Below are 22,554 nucleotides of genomic sequence, written 5' to 3' on the forward strand. Positions count from 1 at the left end.
GAAAGTCCAACATTTTGGCAAATTGGCCCATAATCCCTAAAGTTTTTAGGAGTAGGTTCGTTACCTTTAATTGTCGGTGCAAGCTATTTTTAGAACAGCAGAGCAGAGTCGTGAGCTGCTCAGAACTACGCTACGGAGGCTAATAGGATTTCTTGGTTTCCCTCATCAAACTCATCAAATACACAATCCAACAACTCCAAAACGCTCTGGTGGACAAGTTGTGACCTGCACATTCACCACGCTATGAGATAATGACGGAACATTATGAGACAGAGTTGTTTTCGAGGCAAATGCAGAGACTGCTTGCTGAAAAACTGCCCCCAACAGGAACATGCATCTGCTGTTTTGCATAAATTTACCTCGAAAACAACTCTGTCTAAATACCATGCTGTAAACTCCAAGCAGTTGTGTCTCTCTCTTCCATAAAGGCCTGACTGAAGCACTGTATTATTGTAAACTTTGTTGTAGGTATTATGACTTTTGTGTTTTTTAATGGCCTGAGGTCTTTTTTTTAACATCATTTGGAAATTAGCTTTTGGCTAACACTGGCACATTTACAGCAATGTCCTTTAATGTGCACTGTCCTCTAGATAAATTAAAGAGGACCCATCCAAATTGGACAAACCAGGAAGAGGAGCTTCCGCTACAAACAAGCTTGAAATATATACTTATGTAATTTTTTTCAGAACAATTTCGCATTTCGGGACTTTAATACAAGACGGACATTACATACGAGCAGCATGGAGGTATTTGGATGTTTTTTGGTGTGTCTTTTTGTTACGAAGAAAAATTGTATCCATTTGCAACCGTTATATTGACATGCACTGCTACGCCGAGACCCACTGTAACTCAGAGAAGCCACGGATAACTCTGAAACTTCTCCCAGCCCTTAGTCAACATGAGGGTGAGTAGATAATGAGTGCAATTTGAATTTTGGGTGAACTATCCCTTAAAAAAAAAAAAGATGCTGAGATGTTAGAGCAAGTGTTGGATTTGTGGCTACCTCCCTGATTAAGACCCTTCTTGTACAGTTACTCGTATTATCACTAACCAGTAGGTTTCCTGCATCTGTGCTAGAAAGTGACAGCAGCACGTAGTGTGAAATGACTCTGTTTGCAGCTGAACTCTGGCAGCATTCATTATATTTGTATGTAATGCAGCAAGACATGACAAAAATCAGTAGACAAATTCAGCTTTATTGACAAGAACATTTGTGCTGATACAAGGCAGGAGCTAGGGGAGAGCTCAAAACAGTGCATAACTCAGATACAAAAAACCATCAGAGTAGCTTTTTACTGAATTTGTAGTCTGGATAATCCTTGTACAGTAGTTGTTTCTTTAAAAGATGGAAGGAATAAAAAGTTTAGTTTAAAAATGGAAAAGACTGAAGTACCCCTGATGAGAGCCTAACATGTAAACAGGTTTTTCTTTTCTTTTTTTTGTTTAATTTACTTAATATACAGTACAAAACATGCATCCCATGTTATTCCACAACTATCAGTCTTACAATGTACACTGATTGCACAAAATCAAATCATAATCATAACAAAAAGAAATAATACACAAACTGTATACATCCGTCACAGACGCTACACGCAAAACATACCGGCTATTCCTATTTCTCCGACACTGAAAAACATCTTTTTTTAAGCTACCATTAATTTACACACCAAATAGTACTGTCCTCTGACTACTGGGCTATTGTCAAAACAGCCTGAGGTAAGCTTTAGCACGTGAGACATAGCTCAATTTCAAAGGCTAAAAAAATCAAATAAAAAGTGATATAATGCCATAAATCTTTGAATATGAACCCTCACAAACGAGACAAATAAACGCTTTTAAAAAAGCCAAATGTCGTAGGTTGTTCCTTCAGATTTTGTTGTAAACAAATTCATCAACAAAGTGCCAAAGTACTTCTGATCCCTTTAGCTGAGCAAATTTCTCTTGATCCAATGACTGACATGTTCAACCATCAAGTAGTGCAACACAATTCCAACAAATGCAATTAATACAATGACAGAAAAAAAGGCAAAAAACCCAAAAAGGCAAGAAAGGGCAAAAAGACCGCTCAGTGTTCCCTTTTCTGCTTCCTGCCGACGTCTACCTCGTCCAGCCCCGTGGCCGATCTGGACTGCTGCAGCATTTGGAGCTGAGAGTGCGTGCGAGGCGGCTGCTTCTTGAGCTTCTCCAGGTGAACGTCGATGGGGTCGGGTTCGGGCTCGGCGGCGGGGACGGGCAGGTAGCCGCCGTCCCTCGGCAGACACATACACCAGCCGGCGCCGGCCAGGTCCAGCTCGCCGTAGTCGAACTCGGACTTCTTCAGCTTGAAGTCCACCATGTCGGCCGACTCACTCATGTCCACCAGCAGGTTCCAGAAGACGCAGCTCAGGATGATGCCCAGCAGCTGCAGGGACACATGGGAACTCGGTCATATAGAGGCCGTCAATGCATTGTCAATCTTATTTACTCCACTGATAGATTCATTTAGCTATTTAGAAATGTACAGAGTTCCTAGTATGGAAAGTATGGAATTTGATTTTATACATTTCCAGGTCTGGAAAAGTAAGGAAAATGTAAACTATTGTATGGAAATATATTTTTCTTGTTCTGGTTTGGTCTTATCAAAAGTTATTTGGGTTAATTATTTTGTATGCACTATTGTACCTAGCTACAATCTCCTGGAAATTATTTGGTGACATAATGGCATACAAATTTAGAATAATGAATATCAATGAATAAAATAAAATAAAATTAATTGCATAATTTATTTATATGATACACATCTAATTACTCAAATGTCACAAATTATTTGAAATGCAGCCATCAACACAAGATATAGGAAAAATAAGTATTCAGGTCAATGTGCAGATACTGGTGTTGAGAGTTTCTGTTTACAGGAATGCAGGTTATGAACAGCAGGAGTTGTTTTGGACACTTCTAGTGCTGAAAATAAATACTTTATTTCTTCATTGAGACAGTTAAGCAACTCGTTATGTCTAGAAAATATGTGGTTCTATATTGAAAAGCAGATTGTACAAACATCTGTACAAACATATGTGCATTAATAATTAAGGGAAAGGTTAACAACAACACAAACAACATCCAGTGTGCATTTCAACTAGGGATGCACTGCAGCCGGCCCTTTGCTGCATGTCACTCCCCCTCTCTCTGCCTCCTGCCTACTGTCCTATCAATTGAAGGCAAAAAGCTCCAAACCCCCCCCCCCCAAATAAAAGACATAGGCCCCTTCACAGACTGTAAACATCCGAGTGGGCGGGTCGATCACTGGAGGTAAAATGTCTCAAACGCACTAGCTTGTAAACGCTGGTAAGCATGTTTTAACGGACCGTTTTTTTCAAGAATGGACAAGGAAAACGCATATTTTAGTTAATATGCTAGTACACCCACCCTCTGAGACCGTGTTATTTTAAAAAGTTGACTTCAGACCATCATATGTACCGTAAATTCTCAAATAAAAGCTGAGTCTTAAACAGACGCCCTTGCCGGGTCTGGTCAGATCCGCAGGTGTTGAAGCCTGGACCCGATGCGGCCCCGGACTCACGTCACGAGCATTAATTCTCGGCGGCAAAGAAAAGAAAGAAAAAAAAAGCCTGTGGTTCGACACGACCCGAGCTATTAAATGTTTTCAACCTGAACCTGGTACGTCTGGTCGTGTTGTTTCCCAGTGAGAACTCAGACTGTCTGTGGGAGCAGTACACATTTATTTACAAGAAGTTTAATCTACAATGCTTGTAAATGAATGCTGCTCTGGATCCGACTCTTTCCTTCTATTCTTACTCTTTTAAACAGAACCTATAATATATTTTATATACATGTGCCACAGTGTTGTGTGGAGCAAATACGTTACACTGTCAGGAAAAGTGAAAACAGTCAGCGGCTCGAATCAGTTCCTTCGTCAACCTTTGGATGAATTCTGCAGCTATAGCCCCGTGTTTTATTCATAAGTGCAACAACAGAGCTCTTTCAATTCACTTCAGCTGTGACTCATGTGTTTCATGGGCCTCCTCTTGATAGCAGTGGAAGCAAAGGTTCATGGGTAGTAAGCAATTCAAGCCTGGGAAAAACATGATTTCTGAAAAACAAATCTATAGGATCCTTCTGTTATGAAGGCGGCTCCCACTTGAATGTGCTCTGTGGTGAGGATCTCATATGAGGAGATATTGGATTGGAATGCGCAGCCTGCAACAGCTTACGGCAAAGCACTTCTGCTGATCGATACAATCTGGTCTTGAGCTTACGTCAGTGATGGGTTGATAACCTGAATAACAGCCAAGACATATATGGCTGTATTGGATGTACAGAAAACATCCGGAGACAGTCCCAAGGATCAGTGTCGCAGTGGGGCGTGCTAACATGGATCAGGATCTGGAGCTTTCACAGGCTAAACCAACAGCAGGGGGTCAAATCTACCCTCTAATTAACACTAATTCCATAAATTAGATAACAGTAAGCCTCTAAACTAATCAATTAATGTGGGTGTTGTTGTGTCTTCTTTGTACTCTCTTTACAATCGCTAAGGGACAATGTGTATTTTAAGCCTCAACAGCTCAAATCGAGTGACACTTCTTCAGTAGCAGGATCTCAGTATGTGGATCAGGTGGCTTATAGGAGATAGAAGAGGTCTCAGATTTAGTCTGACACTGCTACATCCAATAACCTGATAGAAGGTCTGCTCTGATTCAAGCTTTTACACGGTCAACAGGAACAGTCACGCACACATTTACCAGAAATCAGACTGGAATGGCAGACAGTCTATGATGTTTATGGAGGAGGTGCGCATTTTCAGTTGGACAAATGGTTTTTGTGGCTTGTACGATCACGCAGCCATCACGCAACAGGGTTCTCAAACTAGGTCCAGGAGCCACTTACAGGGGTGAAATTTTTCCAAGGACCACCTCATAATTGTCATGCTGAAGCACAGACTGTAAAAAGAATGGACGTAGCACCGTGACGTCACCCATTGGTTTGGGGGAGTCTGTTTTGTGCTCCTACTACGGGTATTTGAACTGCGCCATCTTGGATTTTAGTGGCAGTCTACTTTCCATATTTGGAGACGTGCGGCCGTTTGCCGGCCGAGAACCCACCCACTGAACTCGAAGCAACCAATTAACCGCCGGTAACTGTCTGCGAACCTGTCACTCAACGTAACCACGCCCCCACACACACAGTGTTCACGGAGGTGGAAACTATCGGTAGAGACCAAAAACATAAAAGGTACCAGGCTGTAAATATGTTTTTTTAAGCCAACACTAAGGAACTTTTCAACCTTCATATAATATTTTCATAACTTTTGTGATGGTACATCGACTTACAACAGGTTGAATGACACCTCTGTCCTGGCCTGAGGGGGTCTGTATCATTATGGTCTATATCGCCTTCACTGGCACTAAGCAACTTTGAGGAGCATGGTAGGAACCCTGCTCTCACTTAAATTCACTTTCACTTTCACGAGTCACGACGAGGAGGGAGCAGGCAATGCGGCACCTTTCCGTCGGATTGTGTATGTGTGTTTACTGAGAAATGATCCGCTGGAAACAGAAACTTAGTTTAGACGTATTCTGTTAATTTCCATGCACCGGGAGATCAGGATGTTTACGGCGCTACGCGCTAGTGCTCATGGAAAATGGAGTCTTCCTTCAGGCAAAACACTACCGCTTTGGTCCACTGGCGCCGCCAAACTCAACCAAAACTGAAAGTTCTTTAGTACTGCTTTAAGCTGTAAAGTCGGCTATTTTAACATAGGGGTCAATGGAGAGTTGCTCACTTCTGGTCCCAGCCCCCAGAGGCCGCCGGAGAACTGCAGTTTTGTGAACGCTGAAGTGGTCCTCACTTGTAGAACCCACAACTCCCCACTTGTGCTGAACATTTAATTTATGATCTCAATCTCAAGGTAGGGTTGGAGATGCTGGAAAAACGGTTCCAGCAGGCCACATTTTGAACATACACAAGTCAGAAGTCCAAGCCCCTTTCCTCAGACTTCTCTGAAGCCACGCCTCCAGAGCGCAGGAACACACAACACTTCTTCAGCCTTGGGTTCACATCAATAACTCGTTAAATTAATGACATGTCTCTCACATCAGTGTTCACCTCAGAGCTGAAGTGCTTCCTCACCTCAGTGATGTGGGGTGAGGTGACGACCTCCCTCAATCTATCTTGTCAGCAAGATATGCCAAATTTGCCACACGATCCGGGTCAGTAAAAAACTGTACGCTGTCGGGTTTCTCCTCTCATAAACAGTGGCAACTTTACAGCACAGCCATCACGGCATCCTGTAAAACAGACGTGACTGCAGCGCCCTGGAGTTCACAACATTAACTAGTCACGACTGTGTTCAGAACACAGTGATGATCTGGCTCCATGTCTTTAGAGGTGGGTGCTTGCCAATGCGGACAACAGCAATAATAATTCATAGCAAATGATTACGCGGACCCCCAAGCTATGGCTCACGGCCCCCCGGGGGTCCGGGTACCCCAGTTTGAGAACTGCTAGGGAGTCAAGAGCACAGACCATCCTTCATCTTTCAAAATAAAACACAAATGAATCAACTTCCGATCGTAAAATCAGCACTCCGACCGGGGGGTGGGGGGGTGCGCGATCGTAGCGGAAATAATGAAAGTAATGGCAAACAAACACTGCATGTCTCCAAAATCAGGCAGGTTTCCACGATGCCAAGTCGCCTACTCATTTAATGTAACAATTGCCAATGAGACCCGGTGTCAAAAAGGAAAAAAGGAAGGAAAAAAAAACAATCGATCACGGACTTTATGATCGATTACCACGGTAACGAACGAAGCTTCGAAGCTTCGATTTTTTTGGGTCAGCCCTATCACTTTTGATGCAAAGTTGACATATACTGTATATGAACACATATACAAGTAAAGTGTTACCTCAATCATTCAGAGGGACCTAACACACACAGGACGTCATGGATGAAGAAAAAATAATCATGGAGGAGGAAAAGAAGTAAAACCACAATATTTTATGATGCAACACATCCGTTCTACAAGAACACAAACAGCAAGTAAGAAAAAAAAGTATAGAGTTGAACAGTCAATTTATCAAGTGAGCTGTTGTTTACATTTTAATCTGATTTTATAATATTCTTTTTATATTATAATTAATACAATATATGTAGATGTTTTAGAAAAGTAATTATAGTAATTTATTCAGTTCTACCAAAATAAAGTTTGCAGTGAAGTTTTTGCAACACACATCAATTAGGTCTGTGCTAACAATCTGAGTCATCTGTCAGGTAGTGTTGCTGAGAAAACAATGAACAGGTCAGTGATTCCTCACAGGAAGTGGGAGTTTTAAAGTTCTGATATGAAGGTGAAGTTGGAAAGTGTTTGGAGAGAGAGAGAGAGAGAGAGAGAGAGGGCTTTTGGTGCAGCCGAGCTTCAGTGAGTTTTAAATTACCTGCGGCAGCCCAATGGCACAGCAGAGTGCGATGGTTATTCCAATGTTGTCGCTCATCCAGAGGTTGACTGCATGGATGCAGCCTCGCACATGGATCAACTCGTGGAGGGTTTCACGCTGATGAACAGACCAGGAGAAGAGGATGAGAGAAGAGTTTTCCAGTTTAAACTTAAAAACCAAAACAGCCTCAAACTGACGGATAAAAAAGTGTCACTTGAAATAAAAAAAAACACAGACTGAACCAAATGAGCTGTTGAGCTGCCAAGAATTACCACAGAGGAAGTCAGGCAGCTTGAAAATGCGCACTGCCAGAATAAAATTAATCATCTGGACTGCTGACAGAGCCTGGTGTGTGACAGTGACTAACCAACAAGCTGCAGAAAGGTGGGAGAACAGTGCAGGATTTATGGGCGTGTAACTACAAAAGTTGAATATAATTGTTTTTCATGAACGCATCTTCACCTGAATCTAACTGTCTATACTGCTTCTATGGTAGCCCAGGATGGACAAACCAAACGCTGGTTACCTGAGGAGTAACATTAAGTTTTTCCTATCAAAGGGGTGTTCAATTAGTTGCAATGTGCAACCCGACCACTAGATGGCACTAAATGCTACACGCTACCGGTTTAAAGGAATGCTCATTTTCATAGTTGGAAAAGCCTCGGAGAAGAAGTCTCCTGCTGAGACTCTTGGGAAAACGTTCACTCGAAGTAAAAGTCTGGGAGGGAAAAAGGTAATTGAGGGATTTTGTACACATTATATCTGTGATGAATATGGAAAGTGAATTCTTTTAATCCATTTGATTGAACGCATTAATTTAAAGTTCTTTTGTGCGGATCAACACTTATATTTTTGGATTTTGTGAGCTTTTTCCACACTTTTGTATCAACATCATAAAAGTGCACTGATATTTTATATGGTTATTTTATCTAAAAGGTTTACAGGTTTAAATTCTAGAAAATATGTTATAATACAAGTAAGACAACAAAAATGGTCAAAGTGATTGAAGAAAGGCAAAGCTAAACAAAATACTGATTGGAACAAGAGAAAATCTAGAAACCTCACTTGTGTTATAACACTAGACACGATCCACTGAGTGAATGGGACAAACCAAATGTGTCTACAACAAGCAGGAGCTCATCTTACCTGCTGATCCAGAGTCTTGTAACCACACAGAGTGTTGATGACCTCTCCCACCTGTGCACACAGTCAAGATTTAGAGAGTCAGACACCTCGGATGGTCGGTGACAACACCACAGGGACATTTCTGAAAGTAATGCACCTCACATGGGAGCGTGTACCTGTCCCCTGCCAGCCGGAGCGTGAACTTGAAGCATTTACAAACCGGTTTCAGCCCTGACAGGTGAGAAGTGATAACGGCAGAAACCCAGCCAATGTTGGGCTTCTCTAATCAACCCCTCTATCTGCTGTGTGAGAGTATTGGATGGTTCTGCTGTTAATTTCAGCAGCTCAGCTCCAGTGCTTCCAGAGACCCTATCAGTGCTCAGAGCCCAGGGACAGGGGGAGTGATATGAGGCGTATGGGGAGTGGGGGGGGGGGGCGCAGGGGTGCAACACCTTATTTAAAGAGAGAAATATCCCAAGAGCTGTATAACTCAGAATCAGAGCACGTCTCCTGTTGGCTGGATGAGCCACTTTGATCGCAATGAATGATGGCGCGGTGGTGTAGATTGGTGTCTCAAAATTTGACCACTTTTCTCTCTAAATTTTCCCAAAGATTCACGCCATTGGCCCCAATTTGAACATACATTGACTAAAAAAGTCATGTTATTCAGTCTCAGAACAAATATGTATGCATTTCTGGTGTTTGTCTCAAAATTTTGTCCAATGGGGGGTCCGTGGTCTAATTGGTGTAACTTAGGGGTCCTTGATGTAAAAAAGTTTGATAACCACTGGTGTAGATGATACACTTTTGTTGTTCTAAACCAGAAGTCATCACTGTGCTCGGACATCTACATGTATCATTGATGGCAAAAATCATTTTTACTTTTCCTTTAAAGTACATTTCAGAGCCTGTACTTTGTACTACTTTAACTTGAGTAAAGGAGTTGAATCAGTACTTCTGCTTCTACCAGAGTATTTTTTTTACCCAAGTATCTGTACTTTTACTTAAAGGGATATTTCAACATTTTGGCAAATTCGCCCATTGCCATAATCCCTTTAGTCTTAGGGGTAGGTTCATTACCTTTAATTTTCGGTGCAAGCTATTCTTCGATTGGCGGGGCAGAGACGCGAGCTGCTCAGCTAACGCAACAGAGACTCATGGTATTTCTATGTTTCCCTCATCAAACTAAATACACAATCCAACAACTCCAAAACACTCTCATGGACAAGTTGTGACCTGCACATTCACCACGCTATGAGATAATAACGTATAGTTGTGTAACATTACAACACATGAAGCAAATACTTGGAACTACTTTCACGAAGTCACTCTGCCGAGCAGCCGTGTCTGGATGTAGTTCCGGTTACGTATTTACCTCGAAAACAACTCCGTCTCGTAACGTTCCATTATTATTTCATAGGTGGTGAATGTGCAGGTCACAACTTGTCCATGAGAGTGTTTTGGAGTTGTTGGATTGTGTATTTGATGAGCTCAATGAGGGAAAGCCGGGCAGAGCTCACGTCCGCCACGCTGAGATCTGATCACAGGGTCAATCCGGACACATACGGGTACCGACAGCTGACTACTGGGATCGGATCACAACGGAAACATTAACTCAGGCCTGAACTGAGTCCAAATCAAAGATCTGTGCAAATATTTGTTTTTTTTTTTCATTACAATTAAAATAGTTTCCGGTCTGATTACAGCCTTTCAATAAAAAACAGGCACTGATTTCATGGAAAAAGGATTAAAACAAAAGTGTGTTGAGCACCGAACTGCATTTATGTGGTTCCCTGATACAACCTGAGTGAAGCAAAAGCTGCTCTCCCTGTAATGTTTGTGACAGAAGGTTGTGCAGCACATTACTGTGTTATCAGGTTTCTTGGTTTATTTGTGGTAAAGGGACAACGAGGAGTTTTGGAAAGCCAAGTGTTTCCCATGAGCCACCGTGCGCACGGTGAAATTCTTGGACCGGCGCAAGACGGACGTCTTGTCAAGAATGTTTTCATTCATCAAGAATGAAAGTCAGAGGTTCAAAGAGGTTCAGATACCGTCGTAGTTCCGACCATAAACGGCGATTCGGCGGCGTTATTCCCATGACCCGCCAGGCAGGGTCCGCAAAACCAACAGTAGGAAACCACTAATAATAATAATAACAAAATAACGATAGAGACAAAACGATATATTTATCGAAAATGGACCCATTAACAAGTGTGGGTAACATAAATTCATCCACATTAATATGAGACTTTTTTATTTCCAAATACAAACTCCTCGTTGTCCCTTTAAGTCAATGTGAACCTAGTCCAGATTAGACCTGAACTATGCCCATGTGAAGGCCTGCTTGCTCTGTGTGAGTTACCAGCACTCACCTTGCCAACACAACAGGTGTATGGAACCCCACAGGCCAGTGGACCAGTACCATTGCAGAAATGGTACTGGTTGACGCCCCAGTCTTTGTACTCATCTCCTCCACAACATGAAAACTGGAAAAGAGAACAATAAGAAGGCAGGGTGATTAAGGAGTGATACATGAAAAAGAAAACCTTGTCAGAAAATGAACATGAACAATCATCCAGTGCTTAAGAAAACTAAAGTCAATGTGGAGATGCCTGCAGTGAAACACGGGTGTTCATGTGAAGACTGCAGAGGTTTTGACAATCAATTCAAATGCTGTCATTGAAAGTACTTGACAGAGGAAAATTCAATCATGTGTCCAACATGTTGAGAGCTTTTCTTGAACGTTGAAGGACACCTCTATCTTTGTGACGGCCTGACCGCAGCTGCACACTGTTGAGCCAGGCACCGACCGAGCTGGCTGTACAGATAAGACATTTTTTTTTACAAGCAGGGAAAATAGGAAAAGAAAGGACACACAGGAGCCAGGAGGCAGGATGTATTGCCCTCGCTATTGATGCCGGCGATGAAAACACAGTCAGGATCCTTTGATAAAAAAGGTTCCAAACTGTGAAAATGATCCAGTTTGAAGAGGCGGGAGAATATTTCCTGAGCTCACAGTCTGAAGATTAAATATCCATTACAGCCATTTATTCGGAAGTTCAATAATAAAGAGAATGCACCTGGACTGTTTATCCCGCAGAGGGCTGAAAACCAACTCATTTAAGTCCTGCCATTACAGCACAGAGCACATCTGTAACTCTTCTCTTTTATAGCTGCAGCCTGCCATGAGTTGTCATGAACCTTTTTTTTCCTCTATGCACCTTTTCTGCAGGTCCACACAGTCCATTCTGTTTGGCACAAAAACACTTAATGTTTTTTAGAAGAGCAACATGATGGAGGCTGCCTGTCCACTTTAAGAACTGTCTTTGATCCAGGTACTTGCACCATTAGATGGAGAGATCACACTGTGGGTCGTGTTAGACTACTTGACACGTCAGGAAGTAAACTCATTAAGGAAAGCGCTGAGGCGTAACACTAGAAAGACAGCTAACACGTTTGAACGCAGCCAAATAACCCCACAGTGCTTGTCTTGTCGGATCTACAGTGTGTTATGAAATGAGGAGAAGTTATGTGAAGGCTTTCTCTTTTAATCTTAACAGGCACTGAAAGCACTTGTGGAAAAACACTGAATATGTAAAAAGGCAACTGAAGACGATCAATACTGAAATAAACAAGCATGTTGTCTGTGATATGAAAAGACCAACTTGCTTTCAAACTGGCTGGATTAAAATTCAGAATAACATAAATGACTGAAGTTTTCACTGAATCTCTGGTCTGTTTATAGCAATAATATCAGATTACACTAGGGGTGTATTGGGAAGAATCTGACGATACAGGGGCAATATATTGCAATACTATAAGAGTCTTTTTTTCTTTTTTCAACTGGCTACTAGGGATGTAACGATGCATGTATTTGTATTGAACCGTTTCGGTTCTCCTTCTGGTAACGTTTCGTTATTATCTCATAGCGTGGTGAATGTGCAGGTCACATCTTGTCCACCAGAGCGTTTTGGAGTTGTTGGATTGTGTATTTGATGAGTTTGATGAGGAAAACCAAGAAATCCCATTAGCCTCCGTAGTGCAGTTCTGAGTAGCTCACGGCTCTGCTCTGCCGTTCTAAAAACAGCTTGCACCGACAATTCAAGGTAACAAACCTACTCCTAAAACTAAAGGGATTGTGGCAATGGGCTGATTTGCCAAAATGTTGAACTATCCCTTTAAGATGATCCCTGTCCTAACACTGCAGCCTGGCCCTTTAACAGCTGCCTTTGGTATTTAGGGATGAGCTGAAGTTGTCCCGCCTCGACAGAAATGCAATCGCTTATGCATTGTTGCATGCCCACTGTCTGATATTGGTGAACTAGAAGGGAAATAATCCTCCTGCCTATATTCAGTGGATTAGAGAGGTGATGTTGGGATTAGATTTAGAAAAAATGAGGTACATAGTACGTGGGTTGGAGGATAAATATGACAAAACGTGGTCACAGTTCATAACTCATATTAGCAGCCTGCCTTTACCTGACCCCTCGTTCTCTCTCTTTGACTGCTGAATAAGATTATTCAATGCCCAAATGGGCTCTATGCACAGCTCCACCACTTCCTGGATTTAAGGCAGGTCCTTCATTTCCTGTCTTACATTATTGGACAAACTGATTAATCCAGGTGTGTCTGACCATTGTGACTACTCAGACACACCTGGATTAATCAGTGTGTCCAATAATGTAAGACAGGAAATGAAGGACCTGCCTTAAATCCAGGAAGTGGTGGAGCTGTGCATAGAGCCCATTATGATGATCTTTAGTGTGAGTGTATGTCTATCTATGTTCGTATTTGTGTATATTTATTTTCCTTTTTAGGTATTTGTATGTTTGGAAACAGTGTATGTTCTGACAAATGAGAGGGACATGTTTGCATCTGTGAATGTCTGTGAAAATCTGTTGCCTGTGTGATATTTGGTTGTGTGTATGTCTGTAGTGGGGCATGCCACCTGGAGGGGATGGGAGGGGGGTTACAACTTTTGTAAGAAATGCTGAACCGTTTATCGATTTGGAAAAATTATAAATAAATAAAACAAATAAGGATCATCCTTGTCCTCACATGTAACACAATACAAATCTGTCCATAAAACATCATCAAACCTTTTGCTGTACGTAGTCCAGGATGTTCTTGAAGTCCAGATCGTCGTAGTAGTGCTTGATTCCTTCCCGTATGCTGCTCTGGAACAGCGAAGACGTCTGGAGGAAAATGCAGAAACACACAGGAGAAGTGGTCAACGTCGTCAGCCCTGACGAGGACGGCGGCTGTCACGAGGTACGATGAAGTGAGCCAAGTGTGACTGAGGGTGTCGTTAGCGGGTAGAGGCTGTGTAAACAAGTGACGCTCACCTTCTTCTCGAAGATGAGAGCCGTGGTGAGTGCTATCGCCTGGAGAAGCAGCAACACGCAGAGAACGCAGAGGAACTGTGGAGAAAGAGGACAAGCATCATAGAGCATTCCCTTGGTTTGTGATTAACAGGCAACACACTCAGAGAGCTACTTCACATAGTCATTTAGAAAATGACACAACAGCTCCTTTTTAATATATCAAAGGCACAAAACAATGCAAAACATAACATGATTCTATAGTATTTTCATCCATCTATCATTCTATTTATCATTTGGGTTGGAGTCTGTCCCAGCTGATATGAGGGGAGACCTGTCAATCAAAGGGGCTGTTACTATCTGATATTTTTGGTGCATTGGCAATGTTGACGATTATGTAAGACAGTCACTAAGACTTGTGTAGGTGTTTTTCTTTTTTTTTCTCCTCTCCTGAAAACCTCAGCTGATCGGGTCACATCAGTTCCACTTCAACTTTTATTCATATGAATAATTGAAGTTTAATAACCAGAGTACCTCAGTATAAATTTTATTAAGAGGTTTTTGAAAAATAAGGTGAACCAAATTTATCAGGTTACACCTGTTCCTCTGTGTGTCTTCCTTCCTACTTCCTTCATTTGCAATGCCTTCAATTTGCATTACATTTCCTCTGCTGCTATGTCAAGAGGCACACACATTTATTACATCTATTTTGGGAAGATTTATTAACTCTTTTTTCCAGGTTGCAGATTCAGTGTGCACTAGTTGGCTAGTTTAGGTAAGTACGTGTGTTAGATAAAACTCTAATGGCTGATATATACAGTACATAATTGTATATTTTAAGGTTCAAGACAGGACACCTCTAGAAAGACACCGCTCTCATATATGCAATATTTATTGACATGTTTTTAAAAAGAAGAATGAGTTAGAAGCTTGATTTAAGCAGTGGAGCAAACATCAGCACATGGAGAAACATAATCTGTTTATCGCTTTCTCGGTATGTAATGAGCTCCTCCTCCTCTTCATCAAAGCATAACCATAGACATCATTAACTTCCTCCTTTATGTCCAACTTTTAATCCCCTTTTCAGTTCATATTATTTAGCTAAAGCTAATTAGACAGTCGCATAGCAACCGTGGTTAAATATCTCTGCTCCCTTTGAGCTCCGTTGCAGTTATTGGCAACACAAACAGCTGCTTTTGCGTTTGTGGAGAGAAAGAAAAGGCGCATGAAGCTATAACTGGTTTAAATGTTTTATGACCCGTTGCTGTTGTACAAACTCTCAACATGTTGTTCCTTTCTCAGGATTTATGCGTGCGTCAAATTATACGCACACACGTTTAAACACTTGTGTTTGCAGACACTCTACTCAAATTGTATCATGTCTTTAAAATGAAACTCAATTAGCTGAGTATAAGCCCAAAACAAGCTTGTCCCTTCAAGTACACCAAGCTGAAACTTACAGATACTGTTATAAACCTCTGCAGGGAATTACAAAGTTACAGCAGCACATCCAAAGTTACATTCAGCACACACTAACAAATCACTCTAACAAATATTAAATTTAAGATTTAATATTCTGTGTTTTAAACAATTACTGCCTCTTTCATGAAGATGGTAAAGTTGAAATTGTTTTAGAAGGATGCTCAGTCAACTTTGCAGTGTGCTGTGCTGTTGAATTGTATTGCATTAGAGAGGTGTTTCATCATTCATATATTGAATTGGAATGAGATTATTATATCATGTTTTCAATAAAAGCTTCACGAAGGTTCAACTTTAACCAAGGCTGCAGTAGTTTAAGGAACCAAATAAACTGAAAGCTGAGTCTGTATCTTTGAGACAAATTTTAAAACCTGCAGTCATTTGCTCACTCTTCTTCCTCCTTCTCCTCCTCCTCCATCCTACCATGTGCAGCAGGGTCTTGTTGTCCCTGAGGGATCCGACCATGCCCACCACCGACACGGTGAACATCACCAGGCCCAGCAGGATGAGCACCACAGCGGGGGCCAGGAAAAGCCCCTCCAGTGTTCGATTCTTCTGCCTCTCCACTTCAGCGTACACCCCCACGCACAGCACACAAAGCCCCATCAGCTGGGGGAGAGAGAGAGAGAGAGAAGGAGGCTTCATGAAACAGATGACAATCCTCAGAACAGAACAAACGGTGACACTTCTTCAACTACTTGCGTCTCTTCAGTATGTGTGTGTGAAGCCAGTGTCTGTCATCACAGGCAGCTTCAACTTTATACCATTTGAAACTCAGTTTTTTATATAAAGTGGTTCAGAAAGTATTCAGACCCCTGTAAAAGATTGAGGTTAAAATGCATATAAATGAATGCACTATTTGTTGTTTACACTTTTGCTATTTGACTGTTTGTTCATGTGTTGTTCACTTGTTGTGCAGTTTTGGATGCTGTATCATTCATGTCTTGTCCTGTCTGAGTACTGTGTTCAATATTTTATTTGCTGTTTTGCCTTTCCTGTTTGTGTGGTGTATCGCCATTTGTATTTTATTATTGTATTGTTTTTATTTCTTGAGGTGTACTGTTAGTTGTATTTTATTTATTTAGGGACTACGGACGTAAATTAGCAGCTAGGCTATAATCCGGCATATTTACTGCAGTATTTTATACCAATGATCATTAATATGCACTGTCCCTACTCAAATACACAGGACATTCAAATACTCCTTTAAAATCCAGTCTGTTGAAAATGTTCGAAGTGGATTTACCGTATCCACTAACTGGACAGAATGAAGCAGAGTGGACGTGGACCCCCTTGTACAGGAAAGGAAGAGTTCACCAAAAAATGAAATTTAGGACATTTTTAAAGCCAAAACAGTCCTGTATTGAATTTGCCTGGGGGCGTGTTCATGTGCGTGAACGTTAGAGCGCAATACAGGATTGTTTAGGCTGTAAAAATGTCCTAAATGACATTATGTCCAGTAAACTCTGGACTATATCCCTTCAGGAAAGTTGGATTGCAGCGGACAGTGTGGAGGAATATTACAAGGTTTTTGTGTAGTTTTATGGACTTTTTTTTGTCGGGCGCTATTGACTCTCATATAAGGATTTCGTTGGACTACGAACCGTCCTCCCGGGTCTCCAGATGCACTTTGAGGAATAAAAAACTACTCTGGAGTATTCATCAGCATGAGGGTGAGTCAATAATGACTGAATTTCATTTTTTGGTGAACTGTTCCTTTAAGTTGATGTGCCACGAACCTTTGATAGTGTTTAAAGTATGCAACAAACTGAAAACAAATGGTGGCACCAAAGAAAACTAAATACTATTGAGTATTTTGTCAATGCCACTCCATATTCAAGTTGGATTACATTAAAAACAGCACCAAGTACTGTAATACATATTTTCTGGGTTTAAAAGTGACTAATAGTGGCCATTTCATAGTGGCAAACTTTCTTCTCAGATAGTTTGAGTGTGCAATGTGTATTATACAACTAATGGTGTTCTGTGTAGTTCAAGTGTTGATTCAAGGATCACATCACAATGCTCAACAAGAATTCCTGACATACTTTGCGCTCTATCAATAAAACCAAACAATGAATTCTTTCTCCAGTTTATTAAATGTCATAAACTGCTTTAAATGCTTTTGTGTCCAGTACACAAACAGCTGGATGTGCTGAAAAAACGCACAACAGGTTGGGAAAAGGCTACAAAATGTCAAGTGACACAGAAAACAGAAAAGCAGGGCTAAAATGTGGTGTTGGTGTAAGAGTAGTACAACTTGACAATCAGAATGAGCTCCATAGTGCAGAGCTTTGTTTCACACATCGACATCCGGCCAGTGGTGAAAGAAAATATGCGGATTGTCTACATTACTACGACAACAAGGAAATAGTTAGCTGCTGGTGCAGGAAAATGGTGATCTACTTTTTTTTTTTTCCATTACATTATACACTGCCAGTCCAAAAAAAAAGTCACCACTTGGATTTAACGAAGCTAATAGGTCAGAGCCTCCCATTGGATAATTACTGCACGGATGATTATGTTTCAGCTGGCAACAACTTATTTAACCCTAACTGATGCAGTCTCATTTAAACAACCATGTCTGTGGTCGTGGAAAAGATGTTCAGCTGTTTCAGAGGGGTGAAATTACTGGCATCAAGCAAATAAAACATCTAAGGAGATTTCTGAGACTAAAATTGGGTTAAGAACTACTCTAACGTATCATTACAAACTGGAAGGATAGTGGGGAATCATCTTCTTCAAGGAAGAAACGTGGTGGCTCAATGTGACCACAGAGTCCAGACCTGAACCCCACTGACAATCTTTGAAAATTAATGGTAAATGGTAAATGCGCTTTTCTAGTCACTTGGACGACTCAAAGCGCTTTACACTGTTTTTTTGTTGCATTCACCCCTTCACACACACATACAGCACTGTTTGCAGACAGGCTTTTTTTTTTGGGGGGGGGGGGGGGGTAATCATTCACACACATTCACACAGGGCAAGTACGGGTTCAGTGTCTTGCCCAAGGACACTTCGACATGCAGACTGGGGGAGTCGGGAATCGAACTGGAATGCAACTGGAATGCAATACTGGATGGAAATAAATGTTGTGACATTGCAGAAGCTTGTCGGAATGATGCCACAGCAAATGTGTGCGGTGATCAAAGCTAAAGGCGGTCGAACAAAATATATGGAGTGTGTGATTTTTTTTTTTTTTGATGGGCAGTATATTACAAGATTGAGTTGTGCATTATGTGGAAGGGTTAAGCTACATTTTTCAGTTCTAACTGATTGTGTTTTTAACACTTGCCTTTTTAAAATGATATATTGCATTTTTAACAGTGTATTTATTATATTGCGTATCACATTTTCTTACATTTTTAAAGCAGTAAGCTTGCTAGCCTCTGGCGGTCAATTTACTGGTACAATAGCACCCTGACATGTAATAAATCTTGTACCATAAGGTCGTAGAATTAAAAGGAAATGGTCAGGTTAAGTCCATATGTGCTTATACTTTCCACCACTTTATCAAGGCAAGGCAATTTTATTTGCATATCCCGTTACAGTTTGTCTCAAATGGCTTTACATGGCATCATAACAACATCCTCTAGACCCTCACATCCACTGAGGGAAAAAAAAACGCTGTGGAGTGTGAGAAGAGCTTCATAGTGAATCACGTTAACAGCGACACAATTACATTACAAGTCTAATTGAGTCTTATCCTGTGAGTAAACTAAAAACAGTAAAATATCCTTAAAGAGCATATATTGACAAATAAGAACTTGTTTATATTGTATTTATGCAAGTATTACAAAAAGAAAAGACATAAATTGCCTTTATTTCCCTACTATTGATTTTCAAGTAGAAAAAGGGTAATTCATCTAAGAGCTTGGTCCATCCACTTCAATCTCATTAACTGCTCACAGTTCTCCATAAAGCACTAACAGATAGTTACCTCTGGCCTGGCTCCCACTTCTGAACTTGTCCTTTCTATCTGCAGCACTGCTGCAGTAATGACCATGAGAATGATTAGCCTAACAGACTGTGTAGAAAGGCATCTGATATCACCCACAGCCTGTAATAACTATTGTTTGCATTGTATTACGCATCATAGTGGAACCATAGCATGCCTACAGTCTCAGGGTTAGCTAATGGTGACAGTGTGAAGAGGCAGCAGGGTCTAAATTGCAAGACCGCCATACCTACTGTGTTAAATGAGCCTGGTTTACAGCAAAGATGGATATGAAATTTGCTACCATTTTTCCCTAAATAATAAAATATTACATTTAAAAAAGTAATTACTTGATACTCATAGTTCCTATTTATAAAACAAATGAGAAAGGAAACCAACCAGACCCACTCACATTACACTGGATAAAGAGTATGGTAGTTCGCATTGGACACCTGCAGCTTTGTGATAAGAGTCACACTTTGAATCACTTTAACCAAACGTAACATTACAACAACAATAGACCTGCTTAAGTGTAACTCTATTAGCTTAGCTCTGCAGGAGCTTGTGCTTATTACAGCAATATAAGGGGGAGATAGTGGAGGGGAGAGCCAGATCATATGACAAGGGATTCTGGAGTACTAATGGAATCATGCTGCTGAGTCATATTCATAATGTACACACACATATACGTGTGTGAATGTGTGTGTGTATGTTATTCTCCAGACAGAGGATGGACTGTAAAGGTTAGATGGATGGGGGGAAAGCAAAGCAGAGGCAACATAATGGTTTTGAAGTGGGGTGATGAAAGCTGGACATGACTTATGGTCTGGCCAGACACTCACTCACTTTGCTGCTGGATCCCAAATGAATGGGATATGAAGTTCAGCAGAGGTGGAACATTTATTAAGCTGTCACAGCAAAAGTTTACATTCATTAACTAAATTAAATTAATTCAAGCCGCAGGTTTGTTGTCATCCTTGCTTCTGTGCCTCACCTTGACCACCCATCACATTCAAAATGGCACTATCATACCTTTTTCAATTTGAATAACATTTTTTTCCTTCCTATCCCACCTTTAGGTTCACTAACATTAAAACCTTGAGGGAAGTGGTGACCCATCATGAAACTTCATTGAAATTATGTCTCCTTATTCCAAATGAACCAGCAGGTGCTCTGCCTCTGAACATGCCAGGACTTGTCAGGACCACATACAAGAAAACTCTATGTTTACATGCTAATGACAACGATTCACACAGGTCGGGCTCAAACTACCGGTACATTAACTACGAATATGACAATTACTATCAATATATGATTAATTTAAAGAAACACATCAACCTGGATTTGCTGAGTGGTCTGCAAGAGGAGTCTTTCAGTGAGCTCTTTATTTCTGTCGGCGAAACTATTTACCAACATGACCATCCCTTTAACTGGATCCAACGCCCTGCACCACCGTGCTGTTTGTTAGCCGGTGGTCGTTTTGCATTGTTTCACACGCAAATGCAATTATTACTATATTTGGACAACTGTTCAAAGAAATGACTGCACATAGTCATTTATATTAAGTGCAAATTAACATGCAGGAGGATGCATGGTGTCAGAGGCGATAACGTCTACAGTTGTAAGCTAACCCCTCACCAGCTAGCTAGTGTCCACTGACTGCCGTTAAAGATATAGCCACTAATTATTCAGTGCTTTAAAAAACACATGTTTAACGTTGTAATCGTGGTTTAAACTTATTTTATCAACAAATACAGCATTCTTATGAATACGGGATGTGTTATATCCAATACATTTGGACTACTTTAGATTAAATCACGGGTGAACCACGTCTGGTGCTGTCACGCTGTTTACGTGGAGGTTGGCTGGAGTTTGATGTCAATCTCTGTTTCAAATTGAAATTGTGATCAAACTGGGGGGAGTCGTTGTTCAGGGTGGAAGCCGAATTGTTCAGTAGATTAAACAGATATATAATATACCTGAAGTTATTTTCTACCAGCTTGTTATGTGCCTGGAGCAGACGGTTCACTGAAACACATTGGTTTTGAATGAAGTTTGGAGAGACGCCTCAGTGATGCTATTGGGTGGCTCGCCTACTACTACTACAATTAGCACACACTGTTGCGGCTCCAGTGAACTTACTACGGCGAATTAAAATGCCGATGTAAACCAACAGTATAGAAACTTACCGAGAAGAGCATGGAGTAGACATTTAAGGTGAATTTGATGAAGTAGTAGAAGTGGTTGGTTTTCCTTAAATCAGAGTAGGTCGGCATGGCTGCTTGCGTTAATGAAGCTAGCCGACAAGCTAGCTATCCTTTCGTTTACTTCGGGCGATATTAAAATAATATTAATAAATAGTCAAATAGTGTTAATGAAACGAGAAACGTTTTCCCGCGAGCTACCTAAATATTAAACATGTAGCAGCTTTCATTTCTCACACACTATTGTGGATAGGCAATCGAAACAAAATCACTTCCGTGCGGCTGGCCAGTCCACGCTTTGTTTTGACTACATTCTTAAAGGGGCAGTGCGCACAACCCTCATTACTTAATGGGATGAGTACTGTACTGTACAGTACTGTCAATCTCCTGTCACTGACATTTTGTCGTTAATGTTGTGCTTTGTTGAAACAGTTTTTCTTGATTTAAAGATATTTGTAATTTATGACTAAATAGATTTATAATAAATAGGCTAAAAACAATTTCAGCCTGCACTCTGACATCTGACAAACACAAAACCATACAAATGAGGAGTTGTTTTGGAAAAAATAATAGACAGTCTGAAACTATAAGAGCTTTGAAAGTGGATTTACAGATAAACAAAATAGACTATGGCTAAGAATACAGTCAATTCACCTCCTCTTCTCCTCTTCTCCTCTTTCACTAATGTGAACTGAATGTAAAACGGGTAAATCTAAATATCCACGACCAGAATATGTTCATCAAAACAAAAGAAATGTAGGCTACATATCAAAACACTTTAATAAAGGAAAAACATTCCTCTGAAAAGTTCAGGTCAATAGTTACCAGGAGTGTTTACAAAGCTCCCCTCGCTGATCTAATGCACAGTTAATCCCAGCTCTTGCTTGAAGTTGCATCAGTTGTCTTTACGACTTGTTGGATATATTTGGCACTCTCATGACATTCACAAATAGGTTTACATAGTGTTAGCCAGGGGTGGAAAGTAACTAGTTACATTTACTCAAGTTACTGTAATTAAGTAGCTTTTTTGTGTACTTGTACTTTTTTGAGT

General features: G+C 40.9%; 1 protein-coding gene across 2 annotated transcripts; it reads right to left on the reverse strand.

Moving 5' to 3' along the window:
• Positions 1 to 1,176: 1,176 nt before the first annotated feature.
• Positions 1,177 to 21,820, reverse strand: LOC146982139 (tetraspanin-15). 2 transcript variants are annotated; one of them, XM_085787667.1, is made up of 8 exons: positions 21,489 to 21,820; positions 15,786 to 15,971; positions 13,908 to 13,982; positions 13,662 to 13,757; positions 10,935 to 11,048; positions 8,584 to 8,634; positions 7,438 to 7,554; positions 1,177 to 2,404 (listed from the first exon to the last, which is right to left on the reverse strand). In XM_085787667.1, the coding sequence occupies exons 1-8, from the start codon at positions 21,573 to 21,575 to the stop codon at positions 2,069 to 2,071; spliced, it is 1,062 nt and encodes a 353-aa protein (XP_085643793.1). In that variant the 5' UTR covers positions 21,576 to 21,820; the 3' UTR covers positions 1,177 to 2,068. The 2 variants fall into 2 exon arrangements, with proteins under 2 accessions (XP_085643793.1, XP_085643792.1); XM_085787666.1 differs by having other exon boundaries at positions 1,423 to 2,404; positions 8,584 to 8,627; positions 10,925 to 11,048; positions 21,489 to 21,795.
• Between the last annotated feature and the right edge of the window lie 734 nt (positions 21,821 to 22,554).

The sequence above is a fragment of the Trachurus japonicus genome, chromosome 9 (assembly GCF_045865225.1).
Source record: "Trachurus japonicus isolate A0001 chromosome 9, Traja_1.0".
Classification (NCBI taxonomy): Eukaryota; Metazoa; Chordata; class Actinopteri; order Carangiformes; family Carangidae; genus Trachurus; species Trachurus japonicus.

Bases quoted from the DNA above. Each gene is read 5' to 3' on its own strand.
- LOC146982139 (XM_085787666.1), bottom strand. From the start codon at position 21,575: ATGCCGACCTACTCTGATTTAAGGAAAACCAACCACTTCTACTACTTC. The intron at 15,972-21,488 runs GTAAGTTTCTAT...TCTCTCCCCCAG, and splicing joins TCTACTCCATGCTCTTCTCG to CTGATGGGGCTTTGTGTGCT. The intron at 7,555-8,583 runs GTAAGATGAGCT...TCTGTTCATCAG, and splicing joins ACAAGACTCTGGATCAGCAG to CGTGAAACCCTCCACGAGTT.